Consider the following 22802-nt stretch of genomic DNA (forward strand, 5'->3'; position numbering starts at 1 on the left):
AAGATATTTCCCTTAGAGCTCAAATAAAGATCTTTGCCATACTTAAGTTTAAATGTATTAAGAGTTGAATCAGTCGTGACGATCCTTCCTTTCTCATCAGCCTTGATATACAAGTTGTCTTTTTCATGCTTCACAAATCCATCATCCACTATAAACTCCGAAGCTTTCTTGTATGCAAATTCTGTTTCTTGGAAACATGTAAAAAAGCGGGAATGCGTCCATCGTTTCCACTAACAGGCCTGATGGAAAGGAAACCAGATCTGGCCGCTGCTCCGGCAAAGGTCAAAGTAATTGAGGCAATAGTGGTAAAAAATATTATTTTTTTGTGGTATTTGTATTTTGATGGAGTGATAGAAAGAGAAGAATTTACCCTTGTTTTGTACATTTTGTGTTTCTGCTATAGAGGAATGCTAACTATATCATCATCATCATCGTCATCATCACCATTATTGTCATTACGTGAGAGTTCTAAGGCTAAAACTGAGCAAACATTAGACAGAGAGCTTAAAAGCGGTAGCAGTAAACGTTTCGCTTGATGGTCACACTTAACATTGCAATATTATTGTTCCCCGCTCCATTCGGGATTTATAAAAACCAAGATGCCCCTTCTTGATTGTTCCAGTTTCCCAATACAACAGTGAAGCTTTGATCGCCTAAAACTTGTGTATCCTAAAAGTATATATGCTATTGTGCATGAAACAAACTTTAGTGCATGGATTCAAAAAATAAGCAACAATAGTTTTACCTGTAACAGAACCTTTGAGATTGAAATCGGAAAAGGCGGAAGAAAAAAACTTTGTATTTATGAACAATCAAGGCCACAAAAGCACGACTTGACTGTATTTATTCATCAGTAGAGAAACTTATACTTTATACTCAGAAACAATTTAACTCAAATTTTGAAATCAGACGAATGTGTGCCAGAAACTAAGGGCTCATACTACCACAAATGCACCTGTATCTTATGTTTTCCGTCTAATTCGAGTGTGTGCTCGAATGTGAGATGCACAATAGAAAATAACTGTGTACTAGCGAGACATTGTTTGTTTGGATCTCGCTTTTCAGTCTCTTTCTATTGGCTAACATTTATTCCCTACTTGCGTCGAGTCTTTGCATCAAAATCAAATAAAGAAATAATTGCATTGAAAGGAGTTGAAATAGACTGTAGTTGCTTCCCTATGAAACCTGTAGCTAATCCGAAAAATCTCTTTTTTGCGTCTCGGAATCTTCTGGGAGACTTCATAACTAAGGCGTACGGGGCGAAAGCCTACCTGTATAGACAAAATTCACTCATTTTTCGTTCACGTGACCATGACTGCAATACTGAAAGACGAACAGAAGTCACAAATAGTGCTGCATCAGTTACAGTATACAATGTGCAACACTATAGTCAAGGGGTGATGGTGATTGGTAGCAGCCCTATTCTCAGCAAAAACCATGTTTTCTCATAATTAAGTGTTGTGTAAACCTGGTCACGTGATTCATAGGACTTTTCTTCTATCCTATAATTCAATCTCACGAACAATTTTGACAAAAGACACTCGCAGCATAATTCAGCAGCCTATTACAGAAGTTGCCTGAATTCACAAAAGCTTAAACTATGAGGCTTTGTTAACGATAATTATTCATCCATGATTCCTCAATTTTGTTTCTCAAACAGATTGTAAATTTTTTTAGATGGATTCCAATTATCAAGCTGACAGCTTCTGTGAGGGACTGCGAGGCATTAAGGTATTTGTATTCCTATTATTCACTGGTTTCTCCAAACCTCCACGTGAGTTCCTAACTATCTTCATATACTTCGTTTGGGAGATACGTGAACGGAGCTCCTTTGACTTTAAAAGATACTATATTATTCGCTCAAAATGGTATTTGACAACTTTTAATGAAGGGCACGCATATAGACCCTATATGCGTTTACGGGGCACAGCCAATGTCAAGTTTATACTACGGGCTGAAAATCTACTCATTTTACAAGCTCTAGGTAATGCACCACGAAAAGCAAAACATTGGGCTTTCATATCGTTGAGTAGAAAGAAGCATACTCCAAATATCTTGAAATTTCTGCTAAACACTTGCGATTTGGATTGCAACATATCTTTAGGTATTAAAAGAAAATCAAAAACCATAGGTAGGTCCTGAAAGCTATGCACTCATACCAGAATAGAAAATGTTGAATTTAAAGAGTGTGCATAATCACATTTTCACCTAAGGTGGTGGTCTACGACAAGGAATCATTAGACCATCTAGAATACCAGCCAGTAATGATTATAAATTCCAATTTCCTGGTAATTGTTTTGCGCTTAGACAAATCGTGGTTACCATACAACCCTAAAGTATTTGTAAGGAACTTCGCATGGCATAAATGTATCTGAATTACCATTTGATCACTGGTTTCTCTAGAGCTCTACAGGAGTTAATTTCCACGATTAATACTTTATCGGGAGTTCACGTGAAAACAATTTCTTGAATTTGGGAGAACATTCAATGAGTTGTTCAAAATGATAATGGAATTGCATATACTCATATATACGCTTACATGAACACTCAGTGCTACCAGGGACCTTACACTGATCTTTGAAATTTCATAAGATACATTGAGAGTGATATTTACGTTCTTTTTGGGGCATCGATCATCAAGTTTCAAGAATCATGACAAAGGATAAAGTTCACGAACATACAGTTTTCAGCTTGACCGTATCTCTTTCATACATAGGAATTGTTTCTTAGCTGGTTGGTATACAAAGACCCATATTTTCGAATATTATATACATATATATATATATATATATATAAATTATACGTCTACAGATCAAGGATCTGTTGTTCTTACTAATGGTCAGAAAAGTAGTTATTATTACTTAACGCTTTGCTTCTATCTCTGTCCGGGTACTTTCATCACAACAAAAGAGGGCCCAAAATAAATACCTTGTAATTTTTCAGCCACGAATTCACTCATATGCGTGTTTATTGCTGACCTTTTAAGGAACAGAAAAGGTGTCGGGTGAATATTCCTGTAGCGTGTATCCATCCGGATCTCTCGTTGGTCTTACTGTCTTCGTGACGTCACGTAGCAATTGCGCTCAGCACTGCCTTTGTCGTGGTGCAAGTATTGGACTGAAAATTCTTGCGATCAGGTAATAACACAGGGAGCATGGACATTATCGGATCCATACGGTTTTTTCGGAAACGATTTATTGCCCAAAGACTGAACCGTATCAAAATATTGTCTATACCCAGAGACGTGTTTGCTGCCGCGCATCAGAAATACATCAACATCTCTGTTTCCGCTCCTAGTGGTATTCACACAAGGACTACGCTAACTTCAGGCATAAGTCTGCACGCGGCTTCTTCTATAGATGTTGAAGTCTATCCTGCGTAAAAACATGCAATGAAACTGTAGGTAGTTATAGTATACTTATACTGGCTGAACCAAATTTATCAACAAACATACGTATGGACGGACTGGATGATTAAAAGGACTCCACCAATCGGATTTAGCTTATGACAGCGAGAGAATCGAATATAACATATGAAGTGCAACGAAAAGTTATTTCATAGAAAGCGAAAACATGGCTGGCCATTGCGAGAGTATTTTCGCCTTTTAATTATGTATCCCAACCAGTATGGCGGTTGACTCATCTATCTCAACGATATACAAGTGAACACTTATTGTCGGTTAGTTCGCTAATGCAAGTTCTCAAAATGCTCGCCTTCTAAATAATTTAGTGTTCAATTACAAAATTTTATCAGTGGCACATATCCTAGATAATTAGGCAATAAATAGTTGTTATTGACAATCAGGCACGGGTACTGCTGAATACTAAGTATCAACTACAAGTTTTACTTCCGACACATTATATTCTCAAGCTGACTCTGTCCACCAATACAAATAAAATTAGGATCACAACTCTTCCATTTATTGAACATTTACATAAAACTAAACCAACCCCAGAAACCTATCTACATTCCTTATGAACAGAGGCATGTACAAAACATTATTCTTCTGCGTGTATATACTCCTTCCAATCAGGATGATTCCTGGTAGACTAATATTCACATATGATATCAAAACTTTTCCGCTCACAGGAGATAGGCAGAAATGCAAAAGCTTATTAATGAAAATCCATTGCAATAGCAGCATTTTCCAGTTAGACTATAGTTACTTTTACGTGCAAACATTTGTGTATTCCGAAGCACAATATATAGAAAGTCTAGGATTTATTCATGTCGCAGGATGACTGAGTGAGGGGTTCCGAAATGTACAATCCCCAAAGTCACTATTCAGACGCAGACCAATCTTGCTTTTTTATTGTTTTTTTTTGTAAAATCCATATCATTTACAGGGGCCTTTGAATCCCGTGTGACACTATACCAGGGTAAAATACTTGCGAAGGAAGCTGCCATGTGATATCAAGTCAGGTTTAGGTAATCTGCAGTTGAAGCCAAATATCGTGTGAAGTTTGCACTTCTAATGGTAGTACATTTCTTGAACTCATTCTGTGTTTAAAATGAAATGGCAATTACCAACGTATAGAACTTTAATCAATAAGAAGCCTTCCTCTCATGAGTAAACTTTTATTCATACTTGAAATTTCAGATTATGTATGAACATTGATCTTGAAAGCCTTTTTCAAATGTTTGCGACATTTCTGGCCCGATTCCTATGATCTTTTTAAATTGAAGGATCCCTGATTTATCTAGCAAATAAATTTTGTGCATGTTACTTTCTGTGAGCATTCTTTACTTGTTTTTTGAATGTCGTATAATATTCCGTTCTCGGAACTTCCAATTTGGACACAGCTGGTTGAGTCTTCATTCTTCTTTGCAGATAATATCTGGGTTTTGGCCACTCCTTGATTAGACTTTTTAAGCCTGTATGTTCTGTCGAACCACGTTATCACACGACTTCACAAAGGCATCATTTCTACGTGTGGATCGATTGATGTCCTGCTTCAGCTTCGAAATTTTTCTGTAAATATAATCATTCCGCAAGAATATTTATATCTCAGCTAGGAATTGTGATGGGGTGGTGGCGGATGGTGGGGAGTGGAGGGCTAATAAAGGGTCGGTGGTAGGATAGTGGGGGGGATGACGAAGAGTTGGTTAAGGGATAATAGGGACTAATAAAGGCTTAAGTAGAGGACTAATGAAGAATTAGTGGAGAGACAGTGCAAAGCTAAAGAAGAATTTAATGAGGTTAATTCTGGAGTTGATGAAGGGTTAGTGGAGGACTATTGGGCTATTGAAAGGCCAGGATATGTCAAGTAAGAAGTATAGGGGTAAGAAGGTCTAATAAGGGCCAATGAAGACTTAATTTAGCATTAAGTGGAGGGCTAATGCAGAGCTAATTAAGGGTGGAGTGGAGGGCTAATAAAAGTCCAATGAAGGCTAAAATATAAGAACTTAGTCAAGGACTATGCCAAGGACTCTTTGAGAGCAGCCGTTTGGCCTTCGGGGCCCATCCGATGTCCACGTGGCCGATTCTTTGAGACCGCTTTGACTGGTCGAAAACAGAACCAACGCAGTCTCAGAGGCCACAAAAGTGGAAACAATCTTTAAGTCCGGAAGTAGTCCGAATCTATGAAAATGGAAAGACAATTCTGAATCTTCAAGTCCGTGTGCATTCCCCAATATTTACGACCGGAGAAAATATCAAATCTTTCAGGCAACTGCTTCAATCTTTTAGCTTGGAATAATAAAGTAGGATGATGTACCTATTTCGTTGGTCCCTGGTAACATCGTAATGACTATTGGAGACGGCCGGGATATTAGTATTCACTTGCGAGAGGTGGAATTCTTACATTTTCTGAAGACTAACTAAGGTGAAAGCATTTTTAAGAACATTTTCTCAAATCAAGAACGAAAGTTAGGGCATCGAAGTTGATCGTAGCCTTCACCATAAACTATGCCGACTAAGGTTTAGGCGGCGCCTCACGTAAATGACGCGCACAGCGCCTTGCGAGAAATCAAAGCTTTTCTATTCTGGGGGATATATGGTTGCAAGGCTCAATATTAAAGGAATTGACGGCAGGACACTCTCTTTTCAAAGTGCTTTCCATCTCTCCATCACTGTACTTTTTCGCTCGGTCTCTCGCCAATATTTAGTCTAAGATATATACCGCTTTGATTGCGAAAGTAAAATGCGTATGAGGGCACATCACCCCAAGAATGCTACTGGCAAACGCCGTGATCTACGAATTTGTTTATTACAAGAATCTATGGCAAACTTTCCTGGGTAAAAAACATATTCCCCAAATCCAAAAAGATTGCGGCACCACAATTTCGCATATGGTCTCCCACTACACTACTCAGTGTGGCCCTATGGAGCTTAACTAACGTTGATCGGACGGGAAACAGTGTGTTCTCCATGGTATGGCCGCAACCGGAAATTTGAGACGAGATGTTAAACAGATATGATAGACTTGGCGCTAATTGACTCAAAGACCAAAATCATGGTCAAAACTTCAAAATAAAGCATAATAGAGCTTAGAATAAACATTAGTAGCATGTATACCTCGATTGGTACGAACTTTTGATTTTTCCCTAAGTGAAGGCGACGAAACGCTGGAGAAGATTTTGGAAATACTCACACAAACATAAAGGGTCGGGGCAGAAGGAGCTCACCGCCTTACATCTATTCAATCAGGACTCCCATATACCCCTTCATGATAAAAAGGTGGGCAGTGACGGCTCAAATGCAGTTTGTGTTTGAAACGCTGCTATAGCGATCAGAAGCTAACACACCTCTACTATGAGCGTAAGATTGCGCACTTATGGTGGCGAAAAAACGGCTTTCACGCTTTAATGCACGTAAGGAAAATGATAGCTCCTTTAAATGATTCCCTTGAAAATTCAAGAAACCTTATTTGGTTTGTTAAAATTGTTCGCATGGCTTATTTGCTTAAGAACCAGGATGAGAAGAAAACCATACGTCTTGTTGCCTTGTCAAATGAGCTATGGCCACGGGCCTTCAGAAAAACATATCCTATGGGCTGATGTCAGCTAGTTAGTTTTATTCAAGTGGCTGACATTTGTTATGGGCAGAAGTCTTTTTGACGTCCCATCCTCTTTGGGAGATTTCATGAAAGCGTGCTCGCGCCATCTCACTTGAGCCGATGTTGCGGTCTATTTAGGTTTCTTTCTTTATATTTCTCGTTACGGATGGGGCTTCAGATACCTCCAGTAACACTCTTCAAAATAATGGTATTTTCAAAGAAATAAAGGGGGCCCCAAATAATTGCAGACTTATCCTAGGAATTGATGATGTAATATCCAAAACGTAAACTGAGGCGGGCCAAGGGGACCTTCAAAGACGTGATTGACGGAAGGGGGTGGGCCGAAGTGTTTTTACACAGTTCGTATATGGGAGCTGTTGGAAATCGTCTGTACATGATATCATAAAACATTTGTTCCCTTAATTAGATGGATCTGCCAAAAAAGCTCCTCTATCTCTAAATCATATAATTGCATGAGTGTAGCCAAACAATGATTTTTCGGCTTAGGACAACTCTCTAAGCCCCTCTTACAAATTTGCTATTTCTTTTGGATATAAATCGGGTTTTTGAGGATCTCGATTAGATGGGCCTTGGTATCAATCATAACAAAGGTCATCGAGGGATCGAATCACTTCTAATTATCCGAAATGAAAGATTCATATAGCAATCTTTTCATATGATTTAGCGGCACAAATCTGATTCTTGACAATCTTTGTAGCGACTCATTAAAAGGGATGGAATAAATTTACATACATCTTGGTTCTGTCTCTGAAATTATCTAGTGGATCCGATAAGAGTATTTATCCCGGTGACCGCGAGTCACAGGGTACATGAACACTTTTTACCACCACCAAGATTATTACGATAACAGGTACCATCTCTGAATGCATTTGCTGCAAGAATGCCGCGTGTGTACTGGTAGTCAGGATCAGGCCATCTAGAAGCAACAGAAACCAAGACTTCTCAACTCATAACTACACATAATCCCATTGAATATCCAGCCACTAAAGATTTAATTTCAGCAAAAAATAATAGGCATTTGGGTTAAGAGATAATCTCAAAGTTATGTTGTAGCTCCATAGGCTGCTATTATTTTAACGGCGTGGCAGTTGACTTAGTCAATGGACCCATTTCTATAGCTATCTTTCGGATACATGGCCGAAATCCAGATCCCGACTGACGCCAAAAATAGAAGAAAAAACCCATCATTACGTTCTCGCTTGTCCATGGAAGCCGTGCCCAACTTCCGTGCACCTACCGTGGGAGGAAAGCGAGAAGACAAATGCCACGTGATGTCACAGTTACGCCATTTTATCTTTACTCTGACGGGTCGGCTGAGAATACACAGGCTGTGAAGGGCCGATCACTCTTGTAGATTTCCGGCGGATGTTGGAGGCTTTCAGGATTCTGGCCTGTTTGTTGTATGCAATCCGTCATTTACAAGATGTATTAGTAAAAGCATAAAGGGGTTGAATTTGTGTCACCTTGTCCAGTATGATGCGCTCCGTCTTTGTTTGTTAAATATGCTACCACGCAACACTGATGGAAAGATCTCTCGAGCTTTTGCCGGAGGAGAGTGGCTCGGACTGTTGTCGATAGTAGATAATGTTTCGAAAGCTGTCAGTTCAGAAAATAGTCGTTCGCCCTGCTATAGGTGGGCGATATAGATAAAAGAAGCGCCGACAAACAGTGGTGGCTGAGACAGATCCAAGTCTTTGAGGTAGGCATGAGACTGACACTAGTCGTTCTGAACTATTTGTACCTCCGAACTATTGTAGTTCAGACACATCTTTGTAGTACAGCGGCAACTAGTAGCTGAGACGGACATTGAAAGCCTTCCTTTGGAGCTTGAGGTGGCTGTTGGTATGAAATTCTACACATATTTAGTATTTCAGATGGCTAGCTGAGATCAATACTAGTAGGTGAGAACTTTGAATCCCCGGAGGCAGCAGCAGTTATGACTGATGCTAGTATTTGGGGCCGATATTAGTGGTCAAGACGGATATTGGTCGATCTGAAGTATAAGTAGATCCGGGCCAGCGATTGTAGTAGCTTGGATATAGATTACTGCTCAGACGGATAATCGTCGTGAAGGTAGATGGTAAAACTCAGAGATAGTAGTGATGTGACGGATATCTGAATGGTCAGTAGCTCAGACTGACTGTAGTAGTTCATACTGATCGTGGTAGTTCATGTTGCTATTAGTAGCTAAGACATATACTAGTAGCTAAGACATATACTAGTAGCTAAGACAGATACTAGTAGCTGAGACAGATACTAGTAGCTGAGACAAATACTAGTAGCTGAGACAAATACTAGTAGCTGAGACAGATACTAGTAGTTGAGACAGAAATTACTAGTTCAAACATATACAAGTATTTGAAACAAATACTAGTAGTTCAGACAGATACTAGTTAAGATAACTATACGTATTTGAGACGGAAACTGGTAGCTCAGACAGATACCAGTCGTTGGTCCTGACCTAAGTATCTCAGAAAGATACTACTAGTTCAGACAAATACACATACTTGAGACAAATATTAGTGGCTCACAGCTTCAGGCTCTTGTTGCACTTCCACCTTTGCCTGAAAACAGCGGTCGACCGCGGGCGGGGTACTAAGCACATTCGGCTCAATCATCTTAGATCGGTCTCCACCGTTTTCAACCATTTCTCGGTGTTACCCAAACCCCGAGCTGGAATGCGCTTCGGCCCTAAGAATCTCCTCAAACGCAACTGCACACTTAAGCCCGAGACGCAGACACCCACCCAAGGACGGCCTGCACACAGCCGGCCTGCCTCCTCCCCCTCCTCGTGTTCCTAACTCCAGACGCGCCATGCAACGTGCCCCACAATTCAGCGGGCTCCTCCAGTCTATAAAACAGGGCGGCCTCCCGCCAACACATCCATATCTGCCAAGCAAGAGCTAGAAACCACCTCACCAAAAACAAACCAATTGCTTCAAAAACAAGCCGCTTATCCCAAAAAAAGCCACTTTTCCCAAAAACAGTCGTTGGCCCATCCCAGTCAAGACACATCAGAAAGACCCTGCACACCCAACCATGTCAATTCCAGCCACCCAGAAAGCAGTCATCTTTGAGACCAACGGCGGGCCTTTGCTCTACAAGGACATCGACGTGCCCCAACCAAAAGCCAACGAGCTCTTGATCAACGTCAAGTACTCGGGCGTGTGCCACACAGATTTGCATGCTTGGAAAGGCGACTGGCCCTTGGCCACCAAGTTGCCCCTAGTCGGCGGCCACGAAGGTGCAGGTGTGGTTGTGGCCAAAGGCGAAAACGTCAAGGGCTGGGAAATCGGCGACTATGCCGGAATCAAGTGGTTGAACTCGCTGTGCAATTCGTGCGAGTTCTGCCAAACCACCAACGAGTCGAATTGTGCCCAGGCCGACTTGTCGGGATACACCCACGACGGCTCGTTCCAGCAGTACGCCACCGCGGACGCCATTCACGCCGCCAAAATACCCCGGGGCACCGACTTGGCACAGGTGTCGCCGATCTTGTGTGCAGGCATCACCGTCTACAAGGCTTTGAAAACGGCCCACTTGAACGCGGGCCAGTGGGTGGCTATTTCCGGTGCCGCCGGCGGATTGGGCTCCTTGGCCGTGCAGTACGCCAAGGCCATGGGCTACCGTGTTTTGGCCATTGATGGCGGAGATGACAAGGGCGACTTTGCCAAGTCATTGGGCGCAGAGGCCTACGTGGACTTCTTCAAGTCGCTGGACGTGGTCAAGGATGTGCAGGAAATCACCAACGGCGGGCCCCACGGTGTGATCAACGTGTCTGTGTCGGAGAAGGCCATGCAGCAATCCGTCGAGTACGTGCGGGCCACGGGAACCGTGATTTTGGTGGGCTTGCCTGCCGGGGCCAAGGTCGTGGCCCCTGTGTTCGAGTCGGTGGTGAAGTCCGTCAGCATCAAGGGCTCTTATGTCGGAAACAGAGCCGACTCTGCCGAGGCCATTGACTTCTTCACCAGAGGCTTGATCAAGTGTCCCATCAAGGTCGTGGGTTTGTCCGAGTTGCCAAGCGTGTACGAGTTGATGGTTCAGGGCAAGATCTTGGGCCGCTACGTGGTGGACACTTCCAAGTAAAGAGGCTGCAAGCTTCTGGTCCTGCAGGACATGCCTTTTCAATTGTCCGTGACAATTCCTCTTCTGTGAGTATGTTTTACATTCAATTCTATCGATTTGCGAATCATTTGTCTTGTTTCAGAAAAACAACGTAAGTGTTTAATTCAATGGCTCAACTTGTGTGCTGGCTGACCTTACTTGTGGGGGCTCTAATCTCGCGGGTGCTTGCTTTCACGGCAAAGTCGCTGCAGATGATGTTTTATTCAAACGCAGATAATGATTTTTTTTTCAGATCCCAGGAATACACCTTTCAAACAAACTGGCCTCAATTTATGTGCAGAGAGTTTGGATTCAGCGTCACTGAAAACGGTTCAGCGTAAGACCAAGAGGGATGCATGAGGGTATGCTAGAAACAGCTGTCAGAAACGTACTCATAAGCCATGAGCTTCTATGCCTTCACTATGCTGATGAAAAGTTATCAAGGATGTCTTGTTGGATAAAGCGGGTAGTGTGAAGCATTATCTTAATTTGTGACCCGTTTTTCAGGCCTTTGAAACCACATCAACAAACACTGAGCTCAACGTCGCCACTATCAAACGAAGAATGTGACACGTTCCATTATTTATGACAAGCAAATATTTGCCTCAATTGTTTCATCTATTTCATATGAGTCCTTTTTGATGCAGCTTTTGGGCGCTACATCTTTGGCTTTCACACGCCTCGCAAACACCAAACATTGAAAACATTAATGTAATGACTTTCTCGTTCACGCAACTCGCCTATAGTAATTAACTTTGGTTCTCTAGCGAAATATTAGAAAATGTGTTGGGCCCGCCCCTGTAAGTTCATGTATGATTGGCTCAATCAAACGGATAACGTTTTATTGGGTTATGCACCCACACAGAAACTCTGGCTGGAACCGGGAAGTCTTTAAATCTTCATTATCCTACCATGGGTAGCCAGGAGAGACGTACAATTTTTGTTGGGAAACCTGATGAAGTTGTATCTACAAAATTTTGGCGATCTAGCTGCCTTCAAGATGACTCGGCTTTCAATTTCTTAGATAGAGATGTTCTGTGGTGTCCGCTTTTTCTCCGAACTTGTGACATCTTCGAATTTTTCTGAAGAGCTGAGCTTGTCTATGTCCAATGGATATTGGCAGTCTCAATTCAAAGCGTGAACATGTGACATAGGTCCAAATTTGATCTCACTTCCCACTAATGAACATCCGAGCGACTTTAAGGGACCAATATTTGGTAACCAGAACATTAAGTGAACGCTTCGAATCTCTTGGGCAAGATCTGTGTGAAATATTACTCTATCTTTCAGAAAAGGCTTGGTTCACAACTCAAACACAAGAAGACGCAATGGGACACTTTTTCTGCTAGTTCGTAAATCGACATGCCTAGCTTGGCTTATTTCGCTTGTTAAAAAAACTTTGTGCTTTTCGCTCATCAAATGCTTTCGAATACAAGTTCAGCTTGCGTGTTTACAAAAACTGCCGCAACCCTTTTTTATCCTTCTTGTGTATGTTTCCTGTTCAAAAACCCTCTGCGACTCAGTTGTACAAGGTTCTATCAGTGAAGATCATATTTCATGATTAAAACATCGCAGCGATCTACAATCATGAAATAATACATCCCTCTAACGAACGGGCGGACGACATGCCTGAATGCCCATGTTTATACTTCCAGTCTTTAGTCTATTCTACCAATAAGGATGTTGCTTTTGGAAGAGGGTTAGTCCATTGTCTGAATATATATATATATATATATGGTAGTTTAATTGGTGCATGAATAGCGATGGCGCGGTGAACGGTAGTCTCGTTCATTGCAACTTAAAAACTTATTCTCGTTACTAAAGACTTCATATGATTCCCATTTTCGCAATATGAAAGCTACATACAGTTCTCACTCCATCTCATTCCATTCCTCCACCAATAGTGAGCAATCATGTCTGATTCATACTGTTTATGAAGTAGCGTTTTTACCATTTGTATCGGAATGTGAGTGGTGTTTTTCGTCGCTTCGAAAGGACATTGAAGCCTGACTGTCATCACCAGCTGTCTGGCTAGCTCCAGAATCTGATTTCTCCAGGTTGGCATTATGCTGGGTGTGCCATAACTTTTCCTCCTTCTTTTCTTTTTCGAAAAGTTTGCCGATGATATTGCTTCCTTGACTCATGGTGTTATGAAATAGTGATGAGGGTCGCAAGATAAGCGGTAAATTGTGTTGGGGCCGTTATTTGGTTTGAGAAATTGAGGCTCCAGGACTCTGCTGTTTAATTCATTCCCTTAGATATTTAGGAATAATCATCAGGAATTTGAAATATTTTATATTGCACAAGCCACACGTCTACCCCTAAAGCAAACAAGACTTCAAAAATGAAGTGCACACAGGCTTGCAGCAGCGTATGGATTGCAAAGCGCGCAGTATAGTTGCTCCGGGTTCTCGACGAACAATCTATGGTCAATGGAATAAACGAAGAAGCACGAACAAAACTGATTTCAGGATCCTGAGAACATCCATCAGGGCTGCATTAATTGACTGCCCATGTTAAAAAAAAAAGATCGGATAGATGTCAATGGTCTGCGAGGGAGATAGCTAGTCTGGTGACTGTTATGTGCACCCTAAGCGTATGACCCATCTACAATCCACATCACCCCATTCTCATTTATGAGCCCTGGGATGGCACATGGGACAGTCTAAGGCCACTAGTGCGACTATATTGAAACAATGTGCTTGGAAGAACGAATATGACTAGTTGGATCGTACTCATCGGCATCTGGGTACTAACCAGATCCAATATGTTGTAGTGAGTCGTGGCATTGTGTGAGCCGGGATCTTGCTGATTCTCATGTTTGCAAAATTGTACAATAAGGTTTGTACTGTCGCATTCTCACTTCTTGGAAAGTACCATTGCGATTCGACCTCGTCTTGTGCATTTCCAATTGGTATCCGCAGAGCCATGTTTTCTGGCCCAAATGCTTTCAGCAGACCGATTCTGCAAGTCTGTATGACTGAGTAGTGACGTACTTCGTATCGCATCTGCCAAGAAGCAGAAAAGTCTGTATTATTTGAGCGAGGAAGCAAGAATCGGTGGCTTCGCGTGGAAGCGGTGAGGAGCACGGAAACGCAGTCCAAACGATTCTTGCTCTAGCTGATTGAGAGTCTGCCGGCCTGGCCGTATGTTATTGTGGCCTTGTTGCACACCACAAACTCGTGGTCTGTGGGGACAAGACTCTGTTAGAAAGAAAGAGGATGTCGCATGAAATTTGAGCTAACCCCGTGGCCCTGGCAACATCTTGTTTTGTTCGAAACACAGCCGTTAGAACTACAGATCGACTCTTCGAGTGGTGAATTAGACTTGTTGGGAGCCAAAAACCGGTCAATCAGCTGTTGCATAGACTCTTAGCTTCAAAGCCAAGGATAAGCAAGCCCGATGACGAGCATGGCTCTATGCACACTCGACACTGCAACCCTTGGATTCTCCGGTCAGGCGCCGCAATAATGACCGGACCTTGAGTGATCTCGAAGAGGCTCCTTGTTGTGCTGAGCAAGTGACGGGAACTTACTATACCGGCTCCAAAAGGGTGTCTGACATGCGGGAGAAAAGGGCAGATTGATAGTTGCATCATGGAGGTAGCCACCTACCCCAGGTTACCAGGCACAAGTGCATCAGCCACTGACTCCATATTATATACCGGCTTTGCCCGAATTCATCAGGCAGGAAACCCGACGGCTTGCAAAAAGGATTCGACCGAACTCATCTGCCCGGACCATCACGATAGGGGCCCCGAGACGATGTTCTGGGCCACGCGCGCGACCGTCGCATCCAAGCATTCTTTGCTCTTTCAGGATAAAAGTGGCGTGCGGGCTCAAAGGCTAATTAGGGTTCGGCTGCATGGATGCGCACATTCAAAGAACTGATTTCCCAACATCGGACCTTCTTAGACTTCGACACTGATGGCAAGAGACTGCAAGATCTCGGAACTGAAGAAAGGGGCAGCAACGGCGTGGTAATTCAGAGTGGGACGAGCATGCAGCAGATCCGCTGGGCTGCCTAGATACACGAACGGGCGTTTCCCGGGACACCGGTGAAAGGTCAATCGCCCGCCTCTATCGTTATCTATAGATTATGCGGACAGCCGCGTTTTGTCACCGGAAACGGGCACGAAAGAGCCCGCAGACCTGCACACAGCGCAGCCAGGGACGGGGCAGTGCCCGAATCTGCCAACACCCTCCCATTGCAGCAACAGGGCCTCATCCCAGAGCGCCGCTGGCCCAGGTCCGGGTCGCCGCCGGGCCACGCCCCAAGGACCGGCGCCGTCCGCCAAAAAGGGAAAGCCCGGGCCCGGCGGGCTGTGTGCAGGAGCGGCGCCTTTTTGCACCCATCCGGGGTCCCAGCGTCGCACTATCTCGCCGCATCGCATATCGGGCCGCGAGCATCACCATAGATAGCCCTGTCCAGGGCCCACGGCCCACCGAACGCAAAGCATATAAAAGGCCCCGGGCTCGCCGCGTGTGCAGCACGGAAAGCTGCATTTTTTGGCCACCCGTCTGAGCCCCACAGCCCGAAAGACGCCGCCCTGGCCCCGCGCACCCTGGACATTCTTTGCCTCTATGAATCCACCCATGGCGACCATGGCACCACCCGAATTGGCCGCCGACATCGAGGCCGGAAACAAGCGCAAGGCCATTTCGGAAGACACGTACGAGCGGTGCTTGGCCGGCACGTTTGCCGCGCTCTCGGCCCGGCTCGGCCAGCCGCACGCGGTGTCGTTCGACCCGCTGGTGCACTTGAAGTACTACTCGCAGGGCCCGGCCGAACAGCACAAGTACAACCACACGCGGCGCATCACCATGGAGGAGTTGGGCCTCACCAGCAAGACGCAGATCTCGCCCGTGGGCGTGTCCGACCCGTTCCCCTTGTTCACGGACGAGGCCGTGGACATCATGCGGTGGGAGATCTTGCACAGGGACACGTTCCTCGCCAACGCCCGGCTCTCGTACAACTCCACGTCCGGCTTGGACTGCGCCATGCGCGGCTACGTGTCGGACGGCCGCACGGTGCACACGCCGTTCACGCACGCGGCCTGGACCCACCCGGAAACCATGCAGTTGATCTCCACCATGGCCGGCGTGGACTTGCAGGTGGTCATGGACCACGAGATTGCGCACGTCAACGTGGGCATCACCGACCCGCACACGGCGGCCCGCCAGCGCTCGCTGCACGAGGCGGAGCAGCGCGAGCGGCTTTTCCGGGGCACCCAAAAGGACGCGGATGCAGATGCCCCGGGCCCGGCCGGCGACGCGGAGATCCCGGCCATTGTGGGCTGGCACCACGACGCGTATCCCTTTGTGTGCGTGCTCATGTTGTCCGACACCACGGACATGGTCGGGGGCGAGACGTATCTCCGCATGGGCGACGGCCAGTTGGCGCGTGTCGCCGGGCCGCAGAAGGGCCACGCGGCGGTGTTGCAGGGCCGCTTGATCCGCCACTTGGCGCCCAAGCCGGTGGGCGCCACCGAGCGCATCACCATGGTCACGTCGTACCGGGCGCGGGACGCGGCGCAGCACGACGGCTCGGTGTTGGGCACGGTGAAGCCGGAAATCAACTACGGCTCCAAGTACTCGGACTTCTACCGCCAGTGGGTGGGCTACCGGGCCGAGGTCATCAAGGCCAGACTCGACCGGTTGACCGCGTCGATGGGCCACGGCACGGTGTTCGACAAGGCCGCGGCCACGGCCGGCTTGCAGGACATCGAGGCGTACTTGGCCGCGACCTACACGGAGATGGAGGTGACGGCGGACGAATGGCGGGAGGTGGTGGGCCGCGGGTGACGCGCCCGGCCCGGGGCACACCTCCAGTAAGTAGGCGAGACTGTGTCTATGGAGGAATACAAAATGTTATTAACTCAAGAGTTTCTGTCTCCGCGTGCTTTCGTTCTACGACGAGCCGGCCGGAGGTAGCTTCGAAACAAAATGGTGACTGGCTGTGGGGAGGGGGTTTTGCTCAGTATTCCTTGGAGACACGAGGCGAGCAGGCCTCTTGGTTGGCGGGGAGGGCGCGCTGTGCCTCGCTCGCATGGCCGCCGCGAAGAGCCACAAGGCCCATCACTGGCAGCAGAGCTTGGACCAGAAGCCCTTCTTTTCTTCCTGGACCACCTGCTGCTGCTCGTACTGGTCGGCCCTCTGGGTGTTCACGTAGTTCGGCTGCGCGTTTCGCATCACGGCCTGGCTGCCCGCCATGTCGTTGTTGCCCTGCGAGCTCAAGCGCGAGTGCGGCTGGAGCTCCTGCTTGATGGGGGGCAAGGGTCTGTTGATCAAATGCTGCAACTTTTGCTGGTGCGACTGCGCCGCGGACAACTGCTGCTGCTGCTGCGTGGACTGGTTGATATTACTGTTCAAGTTGTTGTTGCCCGCAGAGCTGGCAATGACGTTGCCGCCCTGTGTCGACTGGTGGGGCCTGTTTCTCCGCAGCTCGCGGTGGCGCCTCTCCCTCTCGTTGGGCGGGTTGGGATGCCCGTAGCCATGCAAGTTTGGTTTCTTGTTGATGGACGAGTCCCAGCCCTTGCCGCCGTTGAGATGCATCCAGTCGAAGTCGCCGTCGCAGCTGAGGCCCAAGTCGTCCAAGGCCGACAACAACAACATGCGGTACTCCTCGTACGCGGGCTCGGCCTCGAACGGCAAGGATCTCACAGAGTCCAAGTACTCCGCAAACTGCTTCGGGAAGCCCTCGCACAAAAGCGTGGCGGCAGTGGTGCGCTTCTTGTCGCCAATTTTTTCGTACTTCTGCTTGTTGGTGGGCGCCTTCAAGCCCTGCCAGGGCAACTGCCCACGCAAGAAGTAGAAGAACACGTGGCCCAAGGCCTCCAAGTCGTCTCTGCGCAGCTGCTCGCGGCCCAAGTGCGTGTTGATGGACATGTACCGTGCAGTGCCGCTCAAGGACTTCTTTTCTCGGTACGGAATGTGCTGCTTCGTGCGCGGGTCGCGGTACTGCTTGGCCATGCCAAAGTCAATCAAGTGCACCTTGTTTTCCGTGGGGAAGCCTTGGCGGCCAATGAGGAAGTTGTCGGGCTTGATGTCCCGGTAGATCAAGTCGTGGCGGTGCACCTCCTCGATCAAATTCAACATCTGCACGGCAATCTGCACCACGGTTTTCACGGAGAAGCGGCGGCCGCACCAGTCGAACAAGTCCTCCAAGGACGGGCCCAACAAGTCGATGACCAAGATGGAGTGCAAGCCCTCCTGCCCGAAGTAGTAGGCGTTGGGGATTCCGTCGCAGCCTTGCAAATGCTTATAGGTGCGGTACTCGTCGCGCAACTGAGGCGCCTCGGTTTTCCTGGGCTCGAACTTGATGGCCACGGCGACGCCGTTGATGATGTTGCTGCCCTCGAAGAGCACGCCGAAGGAGCCCTCGCCGATTTTCTTGCCGATTTTGTAGTGCAAGCCGACCACGGAGTTGTTGTTCTGCGACAGCCCGGAGACGTTCATGCTGTGCTGGTTTTGTGTCACGGCAGCGGCGGCTATGGCGGCGGTATTGGACATCGAAGTCTGGCGCCAAAAAAAAGGAACGTTTGTTTGTGTGGCACCGTGTGGTCTAAGGTGGGGTTTGCTGTGCTGGCTCGAAAGACAAGAAAACTCAACAAGCTAATTCTAGATGTATGGCCTGCCGACGTGAAGATGTGGGAAGGCGCAAATACACGGGTGGCCGTTTGCGATCACGTGGCTTGTCGTGGATCTCGGCGGTTAGTGACCTGTGCTGGCGCCCGGAATACAGAGTTTTGGGCGGGTCGGTCGACGTTCGAATGCTTCCGGTTTTTTTTTGATGTGTTTCTGGCGAACGGGGCTGGAAATTGCTGCGGTGCCAAGAGCGGGGTTCAAAGAGGCAGAACGCAGGGGAAAATGCAGACAGGGCTCAGATCTGGCACGGAAAACGGGATGTTGGCCGGTGGCGCTTTTTTTTTTGTGTGCTCAAAGTTGTTTTACTGAGCGAGCGAGGAGCAAAAACCGCGTGGGAAAATCGCGGCCGCTCTCCACTGAGACAACGAAGCCAATTCGCGGGAGCGCCGCCAGACAATTCCGGGATAAGAATACGACACTACATAGACACGAAAAAGCAGCATTTTGTTTTTAATGTTTTTATGTTTTATTTTTATTTTTTTCTTTATGTTGTATTTTTATTTTTATGTAACATGTAACATGTAATATGTATCATTTTATGTTTTACGATAATTTTGCTCTTGTTTTGTTTGCCTGTTTCCACGCCTCTGGTGTTCATGAATCCGCTCTCTTGCGTTCCGGTTCTTTATATGATTCAGTTTCTTATGACTCATTCTTTCATATTTCTGTTTTTCTTAAATTTTTTGTTCTATGATGTTTTCTCCTCCTGACTCCCTTTTATGAATCCGCTCATGAACTGTTTTGCCCCAATTCAGCCCAATGACCTGACGTCTGGCGTGTCGTACACTAGTTTGGAGCGCTGGGCGATGGACGATAAGCGGGCGCCTGTGTGCAGGCACGCATATACTCAATTCCCGGTGTTTCGAAACAGGGCAAGCTTGGCGAGCTGAAGTGCTGGATTTGTTCTTTTTTCTTTTTGAGAATTACGGTGATCAGCAAAATAGAGGCGTGTCACCATCATATTCCATCAGGGTCGGGTGAATTCCCGGTTTGGGACGGGGCGTTGATTGGCTCTGATCATGGAAGGGCGCGGGGCCGAAAATGAAAGAGCCACGTGAGAAGCCTCAATCCAGAGCCAGCGTCCGAAAGGCGGGCTAGTCAAATGGCACCGAGGTGCAGGAAAATTACACGGGCTTATAGGTGGCAATTGGCAGCAAATTACAATTGGGAACTAATTACAATTGGCAAACAATCTGGCATGTGATTGGCAGAAAATGGAGGAATAAATGGCAAGGCAGGAAGGCAGGAGCCGGCTCAAATTGGAAAAAAACTAGCCCAGAAACGATGCCGAAACAACGGGTCAGCAATTGGGCAAAGAAATAGGCAGCAAATTAGGTAAGAAATGGGCAACGTAGGGCCAGAATAGTGGCCAAAAACGTGGCCAGTGTAGTGGCCCAAAATATGGCCAAAATATGGCCTGCAATGTTCAACCCTTTATTTGGCATGGTCGTTTACTAAGGGCAAGATGCGAGCAGTGCCTGGTTCTCAGGAAAAGACCGAATATGGCCCATCGCCTTGTGCGCCCAGCAATCCTGTTTTCCGGCTTTGAACCTGTTTAAGTTTGAGCTGGGTGTATTATTATTATTATTACTAGAAAGCCTCATCCACTTTCACGCAACCCTACTGCAAGCTCTTGCAAGCAATATCTGTGTCTGGTAGCCTTCCAATACTTGCCTGGATCTACGTAGTCTTTCGCTTTTTACACGGATCTATTTACACGTATTCATATAGCTTTGCAATTACTCACCTCTATTAGTCCTGCAAATACTCGCTTGGTTTTACATAGTCTTGGAGTACATTACTGAGACACTATATACCAGAACCATCCACGTGAAAGGCATTCATAACTGGCTGGAAAACGGTTCAGTGGGAATGTACGGTGCAGTACCCAAAACACTGGTTTCCGACTCTGCCTCCAGATCTGGGTTTAAAGAATCAGCCCGCATGTGCGTCTGATATTACGGATGCTCCGCGCAGTCAACTGGACCTTGGCCCTAGTAATACATTTTTCTAGCCACCTATCCTGCTGTATTTTCATGTCTTATCTAGCACCGAAGCCGGGTTGGGTGGAGACCACCCTACAGCACAAAAAAAAACAAGGCAAGGCAAGGCGCTAGATTCAAGACTGATTCGCCGGCATGGCCTTCGTGAAAACCCGAAAGAACTTCTTGGCCCAGAATCAAGCCTCTGATAGTATATCCGCGCATAGATGGCTCGGACCACCTAATTCAAAAGACCTTCCGATGGCAACAGAATTCGCCAGAGAAGAAATGTAACTCAATCGCTATCAGCTGACTAAGCAGCCTTTTTTTTTTTCCATAAAAATTGCTCGCAAACTACGTCCTAAAAATGGTGTTCAGCTTTTCTCTGTTAATTGCTCTTGGCCAGGTAGGCGCGCTCCACGCCCAACAACTTCTGGGCCTTTGCCCAGTTTGGTACGCTCTGTTCTTTCTTCAGACATCCCCACGTCCACACTGTGGCATTTTTTCACCTATTCATATTTTCTAAACAAAGAGCCAACCTGCCTCATATACTTTCTGCAATGTCGTCCTCCGCGCTAGACCAGATAATGATCGAGGACATTGCTCGCTACTGTCCACAGCAGTTTTTGGCCTTCCACCAATGTATGAGCAAACCGCCCTCGGAGTCCGATTGCGCAGTTGAGCAGGTGAATTTGAGCCGCTGCATCAAGGGCTCTGTGCCGGTTTTCCAGAAAATACACGGCGTGTGTGCGGGCAAGCTTCAGGCTTACGAACTGTGTCTTCGTATGAACGGGTCTGCTCAAAAGATGTGCCAGCAGGATTTGTCGGAATTGAGAGACTGTGCGTTGGGGGCCGTCACCAGCTAGCCGCTGGCAACCTTCGTCTATCTCCACTTTAATAGAACGGTAATACATGTGCTTATAGATTTGCGATGTTCCATAGTCTTACTCCACTGTGCCCCGGTACCCGTCTGCAGCATTTACTAGCCAGTCAAAATCACTTGACGTATATGGACCGGCCAATCCAGGAGCAGCACCTCGACGCTGCTCCACTTATGCCAAATATTTCTGCGGAATGTTGTGCACTTTGACCGGGCTGACGTAATCGTGGGCTCTCGCCCTACCGCCCTCATTCGAATGCGACTCCTCGATTTCGTGCTCGTGATGCAACATTTCATGCTCAATGTCTTCTTTGTGCTTCGTATGCACATCTGGGTCCTGGTCCCGGTGGTACTTGTTCCAGTGATGTTTTTCATACTCGGCCTCGAAGTCCATGTGATGGCCTGGACCCACGCCAAAATCGGGCAAAAGCCCTCCATTCTTGGAAAACTCCAACCACTGCTCCTTGGACACGTTGCCTTCGCTGTCCCCATTCAAAAGACGGGAAACATGGCTGATGACTTTGTCTTTAAGACTTTGCGGAATGGCTTCCGCGTGGTCGTGGTCACCCATGCCACTGCCGTCGCCAACAACCTCGTCACGCGTCAATCCGTATAGATACAAGATCTCCTCTGCTGCCCAAAACCCTTTGTTTTGCAAATCGTGGATCATGAAGAAGGAGGCCGCGTCGAAACTGTCCATTTGATGCTCTTCCTTCATGTGCCATTCCTGCCATGAAAGTTCCAGGGGCTTGACGGGAATGGTGTTGTGCGCAATTACAACCGTGGCTGAAAGCCATAGGTACAAGAAGTTGAGTCTCATTGTGGTCGAGAAACTAGGCTGATGCTGGTTATATTTTATGAGGTCTCAATCTGATCAGTGATGTCAAGCCGCATGTATGGCACACCCGTACACCGGACATTGGCTATCGAAACTAGATCGAGGAAACGTCATTTCATAGCATCTGGACGTACTACAAAGTTCTTGGTGTTGTTTATACCCTTCAACATAAGAACTTCACGTGCGCGATGGTTGCTCGATGTCACGTTTTTGATGTTTTTCAAGACGCCTGTGTGTTGTTCACAGACTTCACAACCAGATTTGTGCTTGCTGTGTCCACATCGATAGCGAAGGTTGGAAAATCATAGCGGCCTTTTCCCATGGCCACTGACA

The 22802-nt window shown here is 46.5% G+C and overlaps 6 protein-coding genes across 6 annotated transcripts, besides 1 other annotated feature; 4 read left to right on the top strand and 2 right to left on the bottom strand.

Annotated features, from left to right (window-relative positions):
• The first annotated feature begins 1564 nt into the window (after positions 1-1564).
• On the top strand, positions 1565-2182 carry METBIDRAFT_147362 (uncharacterized protein). Its single transcript, XM_018854534.1, has one exon. The coding sequence runs from the start codon at positions 1678-1680 to the stop codon at positions 2140-2142; it is 465 nt and encodes a 154-aa protein (XP_018712641.1). The 5' UTR covers positions 1565-1677; the 3' UTR covers positions 2143-2182.
• Positions 2183-6238: 4056 nt separating this feature from the next.
• Positions 6239-6397: a sequence feature (Protein overlapping with rRNA (METBIDRAFT_38893, OBA22146.1) was converted to a misc_feature.).
• A 3661-nt stretch (positions 6398-10058) lies between these two features.
• METBIDRAFT_40489 (zinc-dependent alcohol dehydrogenase) lies at positions 10059-11105 on the top strand (the record flags this gene model as incomplete). The annotated part of the gene is made up of 1 exon (XM_018857279.1): positions 10059-11105. The coding sequence occupies one exon, from the start codon at positions 10059-10061 to the stop codon at positions 11103-11105; it is 1047 nt and encodes a 348-aa protein (XP_018712643.1).
• A 4622-nt stretch (positions 11106-15727) lies between these two features.
• Positions 15728-16927, top strand: METBIDRAFT_77619 (uncharacterized protein; the record flags this gene model as incomplete). The annotated part of the gene is made up of 1 exon (XM_018858733.1): positions 15728-16927. The coding sequence occupies one exon, from the start codon at positions 15728-15730 to the stop codon at positions 16925-16927; it is 1200 nt and encodes a 399-aa protein (XP_018712644.1).
• Positions 16928-17200: 273 nt separating this feature from the next.
• On the bottom strand, positions 17201-18634 carry YCK2 (serine/threonine protein kinase; the record flags this gene model as incomplete). The annotated part of the gene is made up of 1 exon (XM_018858734.1): positions 17201-18634. One exon carries the CDS (start codon positions 18632-18634, stop codon positions 17201-17203), a length of 1434 nt encoding a protein of 477 aa, XP_018712645.1.
• A 2677-nt stretch (positions 18635-21311) lies between these two features.
• On the top strand, positions 21312-21617 carry METBIDRAFT_39125 (uncharacterized protein; the record flags this gene model as incomplete). Its single annotated transcript, XM_018857094.1, has 1 exon — positions 21312-21617. One exon carries the CDS (start codon positions 21312-21314, stop codon positions 21615-21617), a length of 306 nt encoding a protein of 101 aa, XP_018712646.1.
• A 195-nt stretch (positions 21618-21812) lies between these two features.
• On the bottom strand, positions 21813-22400 carry METBIDRAFT_26238 (uncharacterized protein; the record flags this gene model as incomplete). The annotated part of the gene is made up of 1 exon (XM_018855312.1): positions 21813-22400. A coding segment is annotated over one exon (588 nt), but the record flags the coding sequence as incomplete, so codon positions are not given.
• Positions 22401-22802: the final 402 nt, after the last annotated feature.

This window comes from Metschnikowia bicuspidata (assembly GCF_001664035.1).
Source record: "Metschnikowia bicuspidata var. bicuspidata NRRL YB-4993 chromosome Unknown METBIscaffold_2, whole genome shotgun sequence".
NCBI classification, from domain to species: domain Eukaryota; kingdom Fungi; phylum Ascomycota; class Pichiomycetes; order Serinales; family Metschnikowiaceae; genus Metschnikowia; species Metschnikowia bicuspidata.

Excerpts from the sequence above, each read along its gene's own strand:
- METBIDRAFT_147362 (XM_018854534.1), top strand. The coding sequence starts at position 1,678 with ATGGATTCCAATTATCAAGCTGACAGCTTCTGTGAGGGACTGCGAGGC.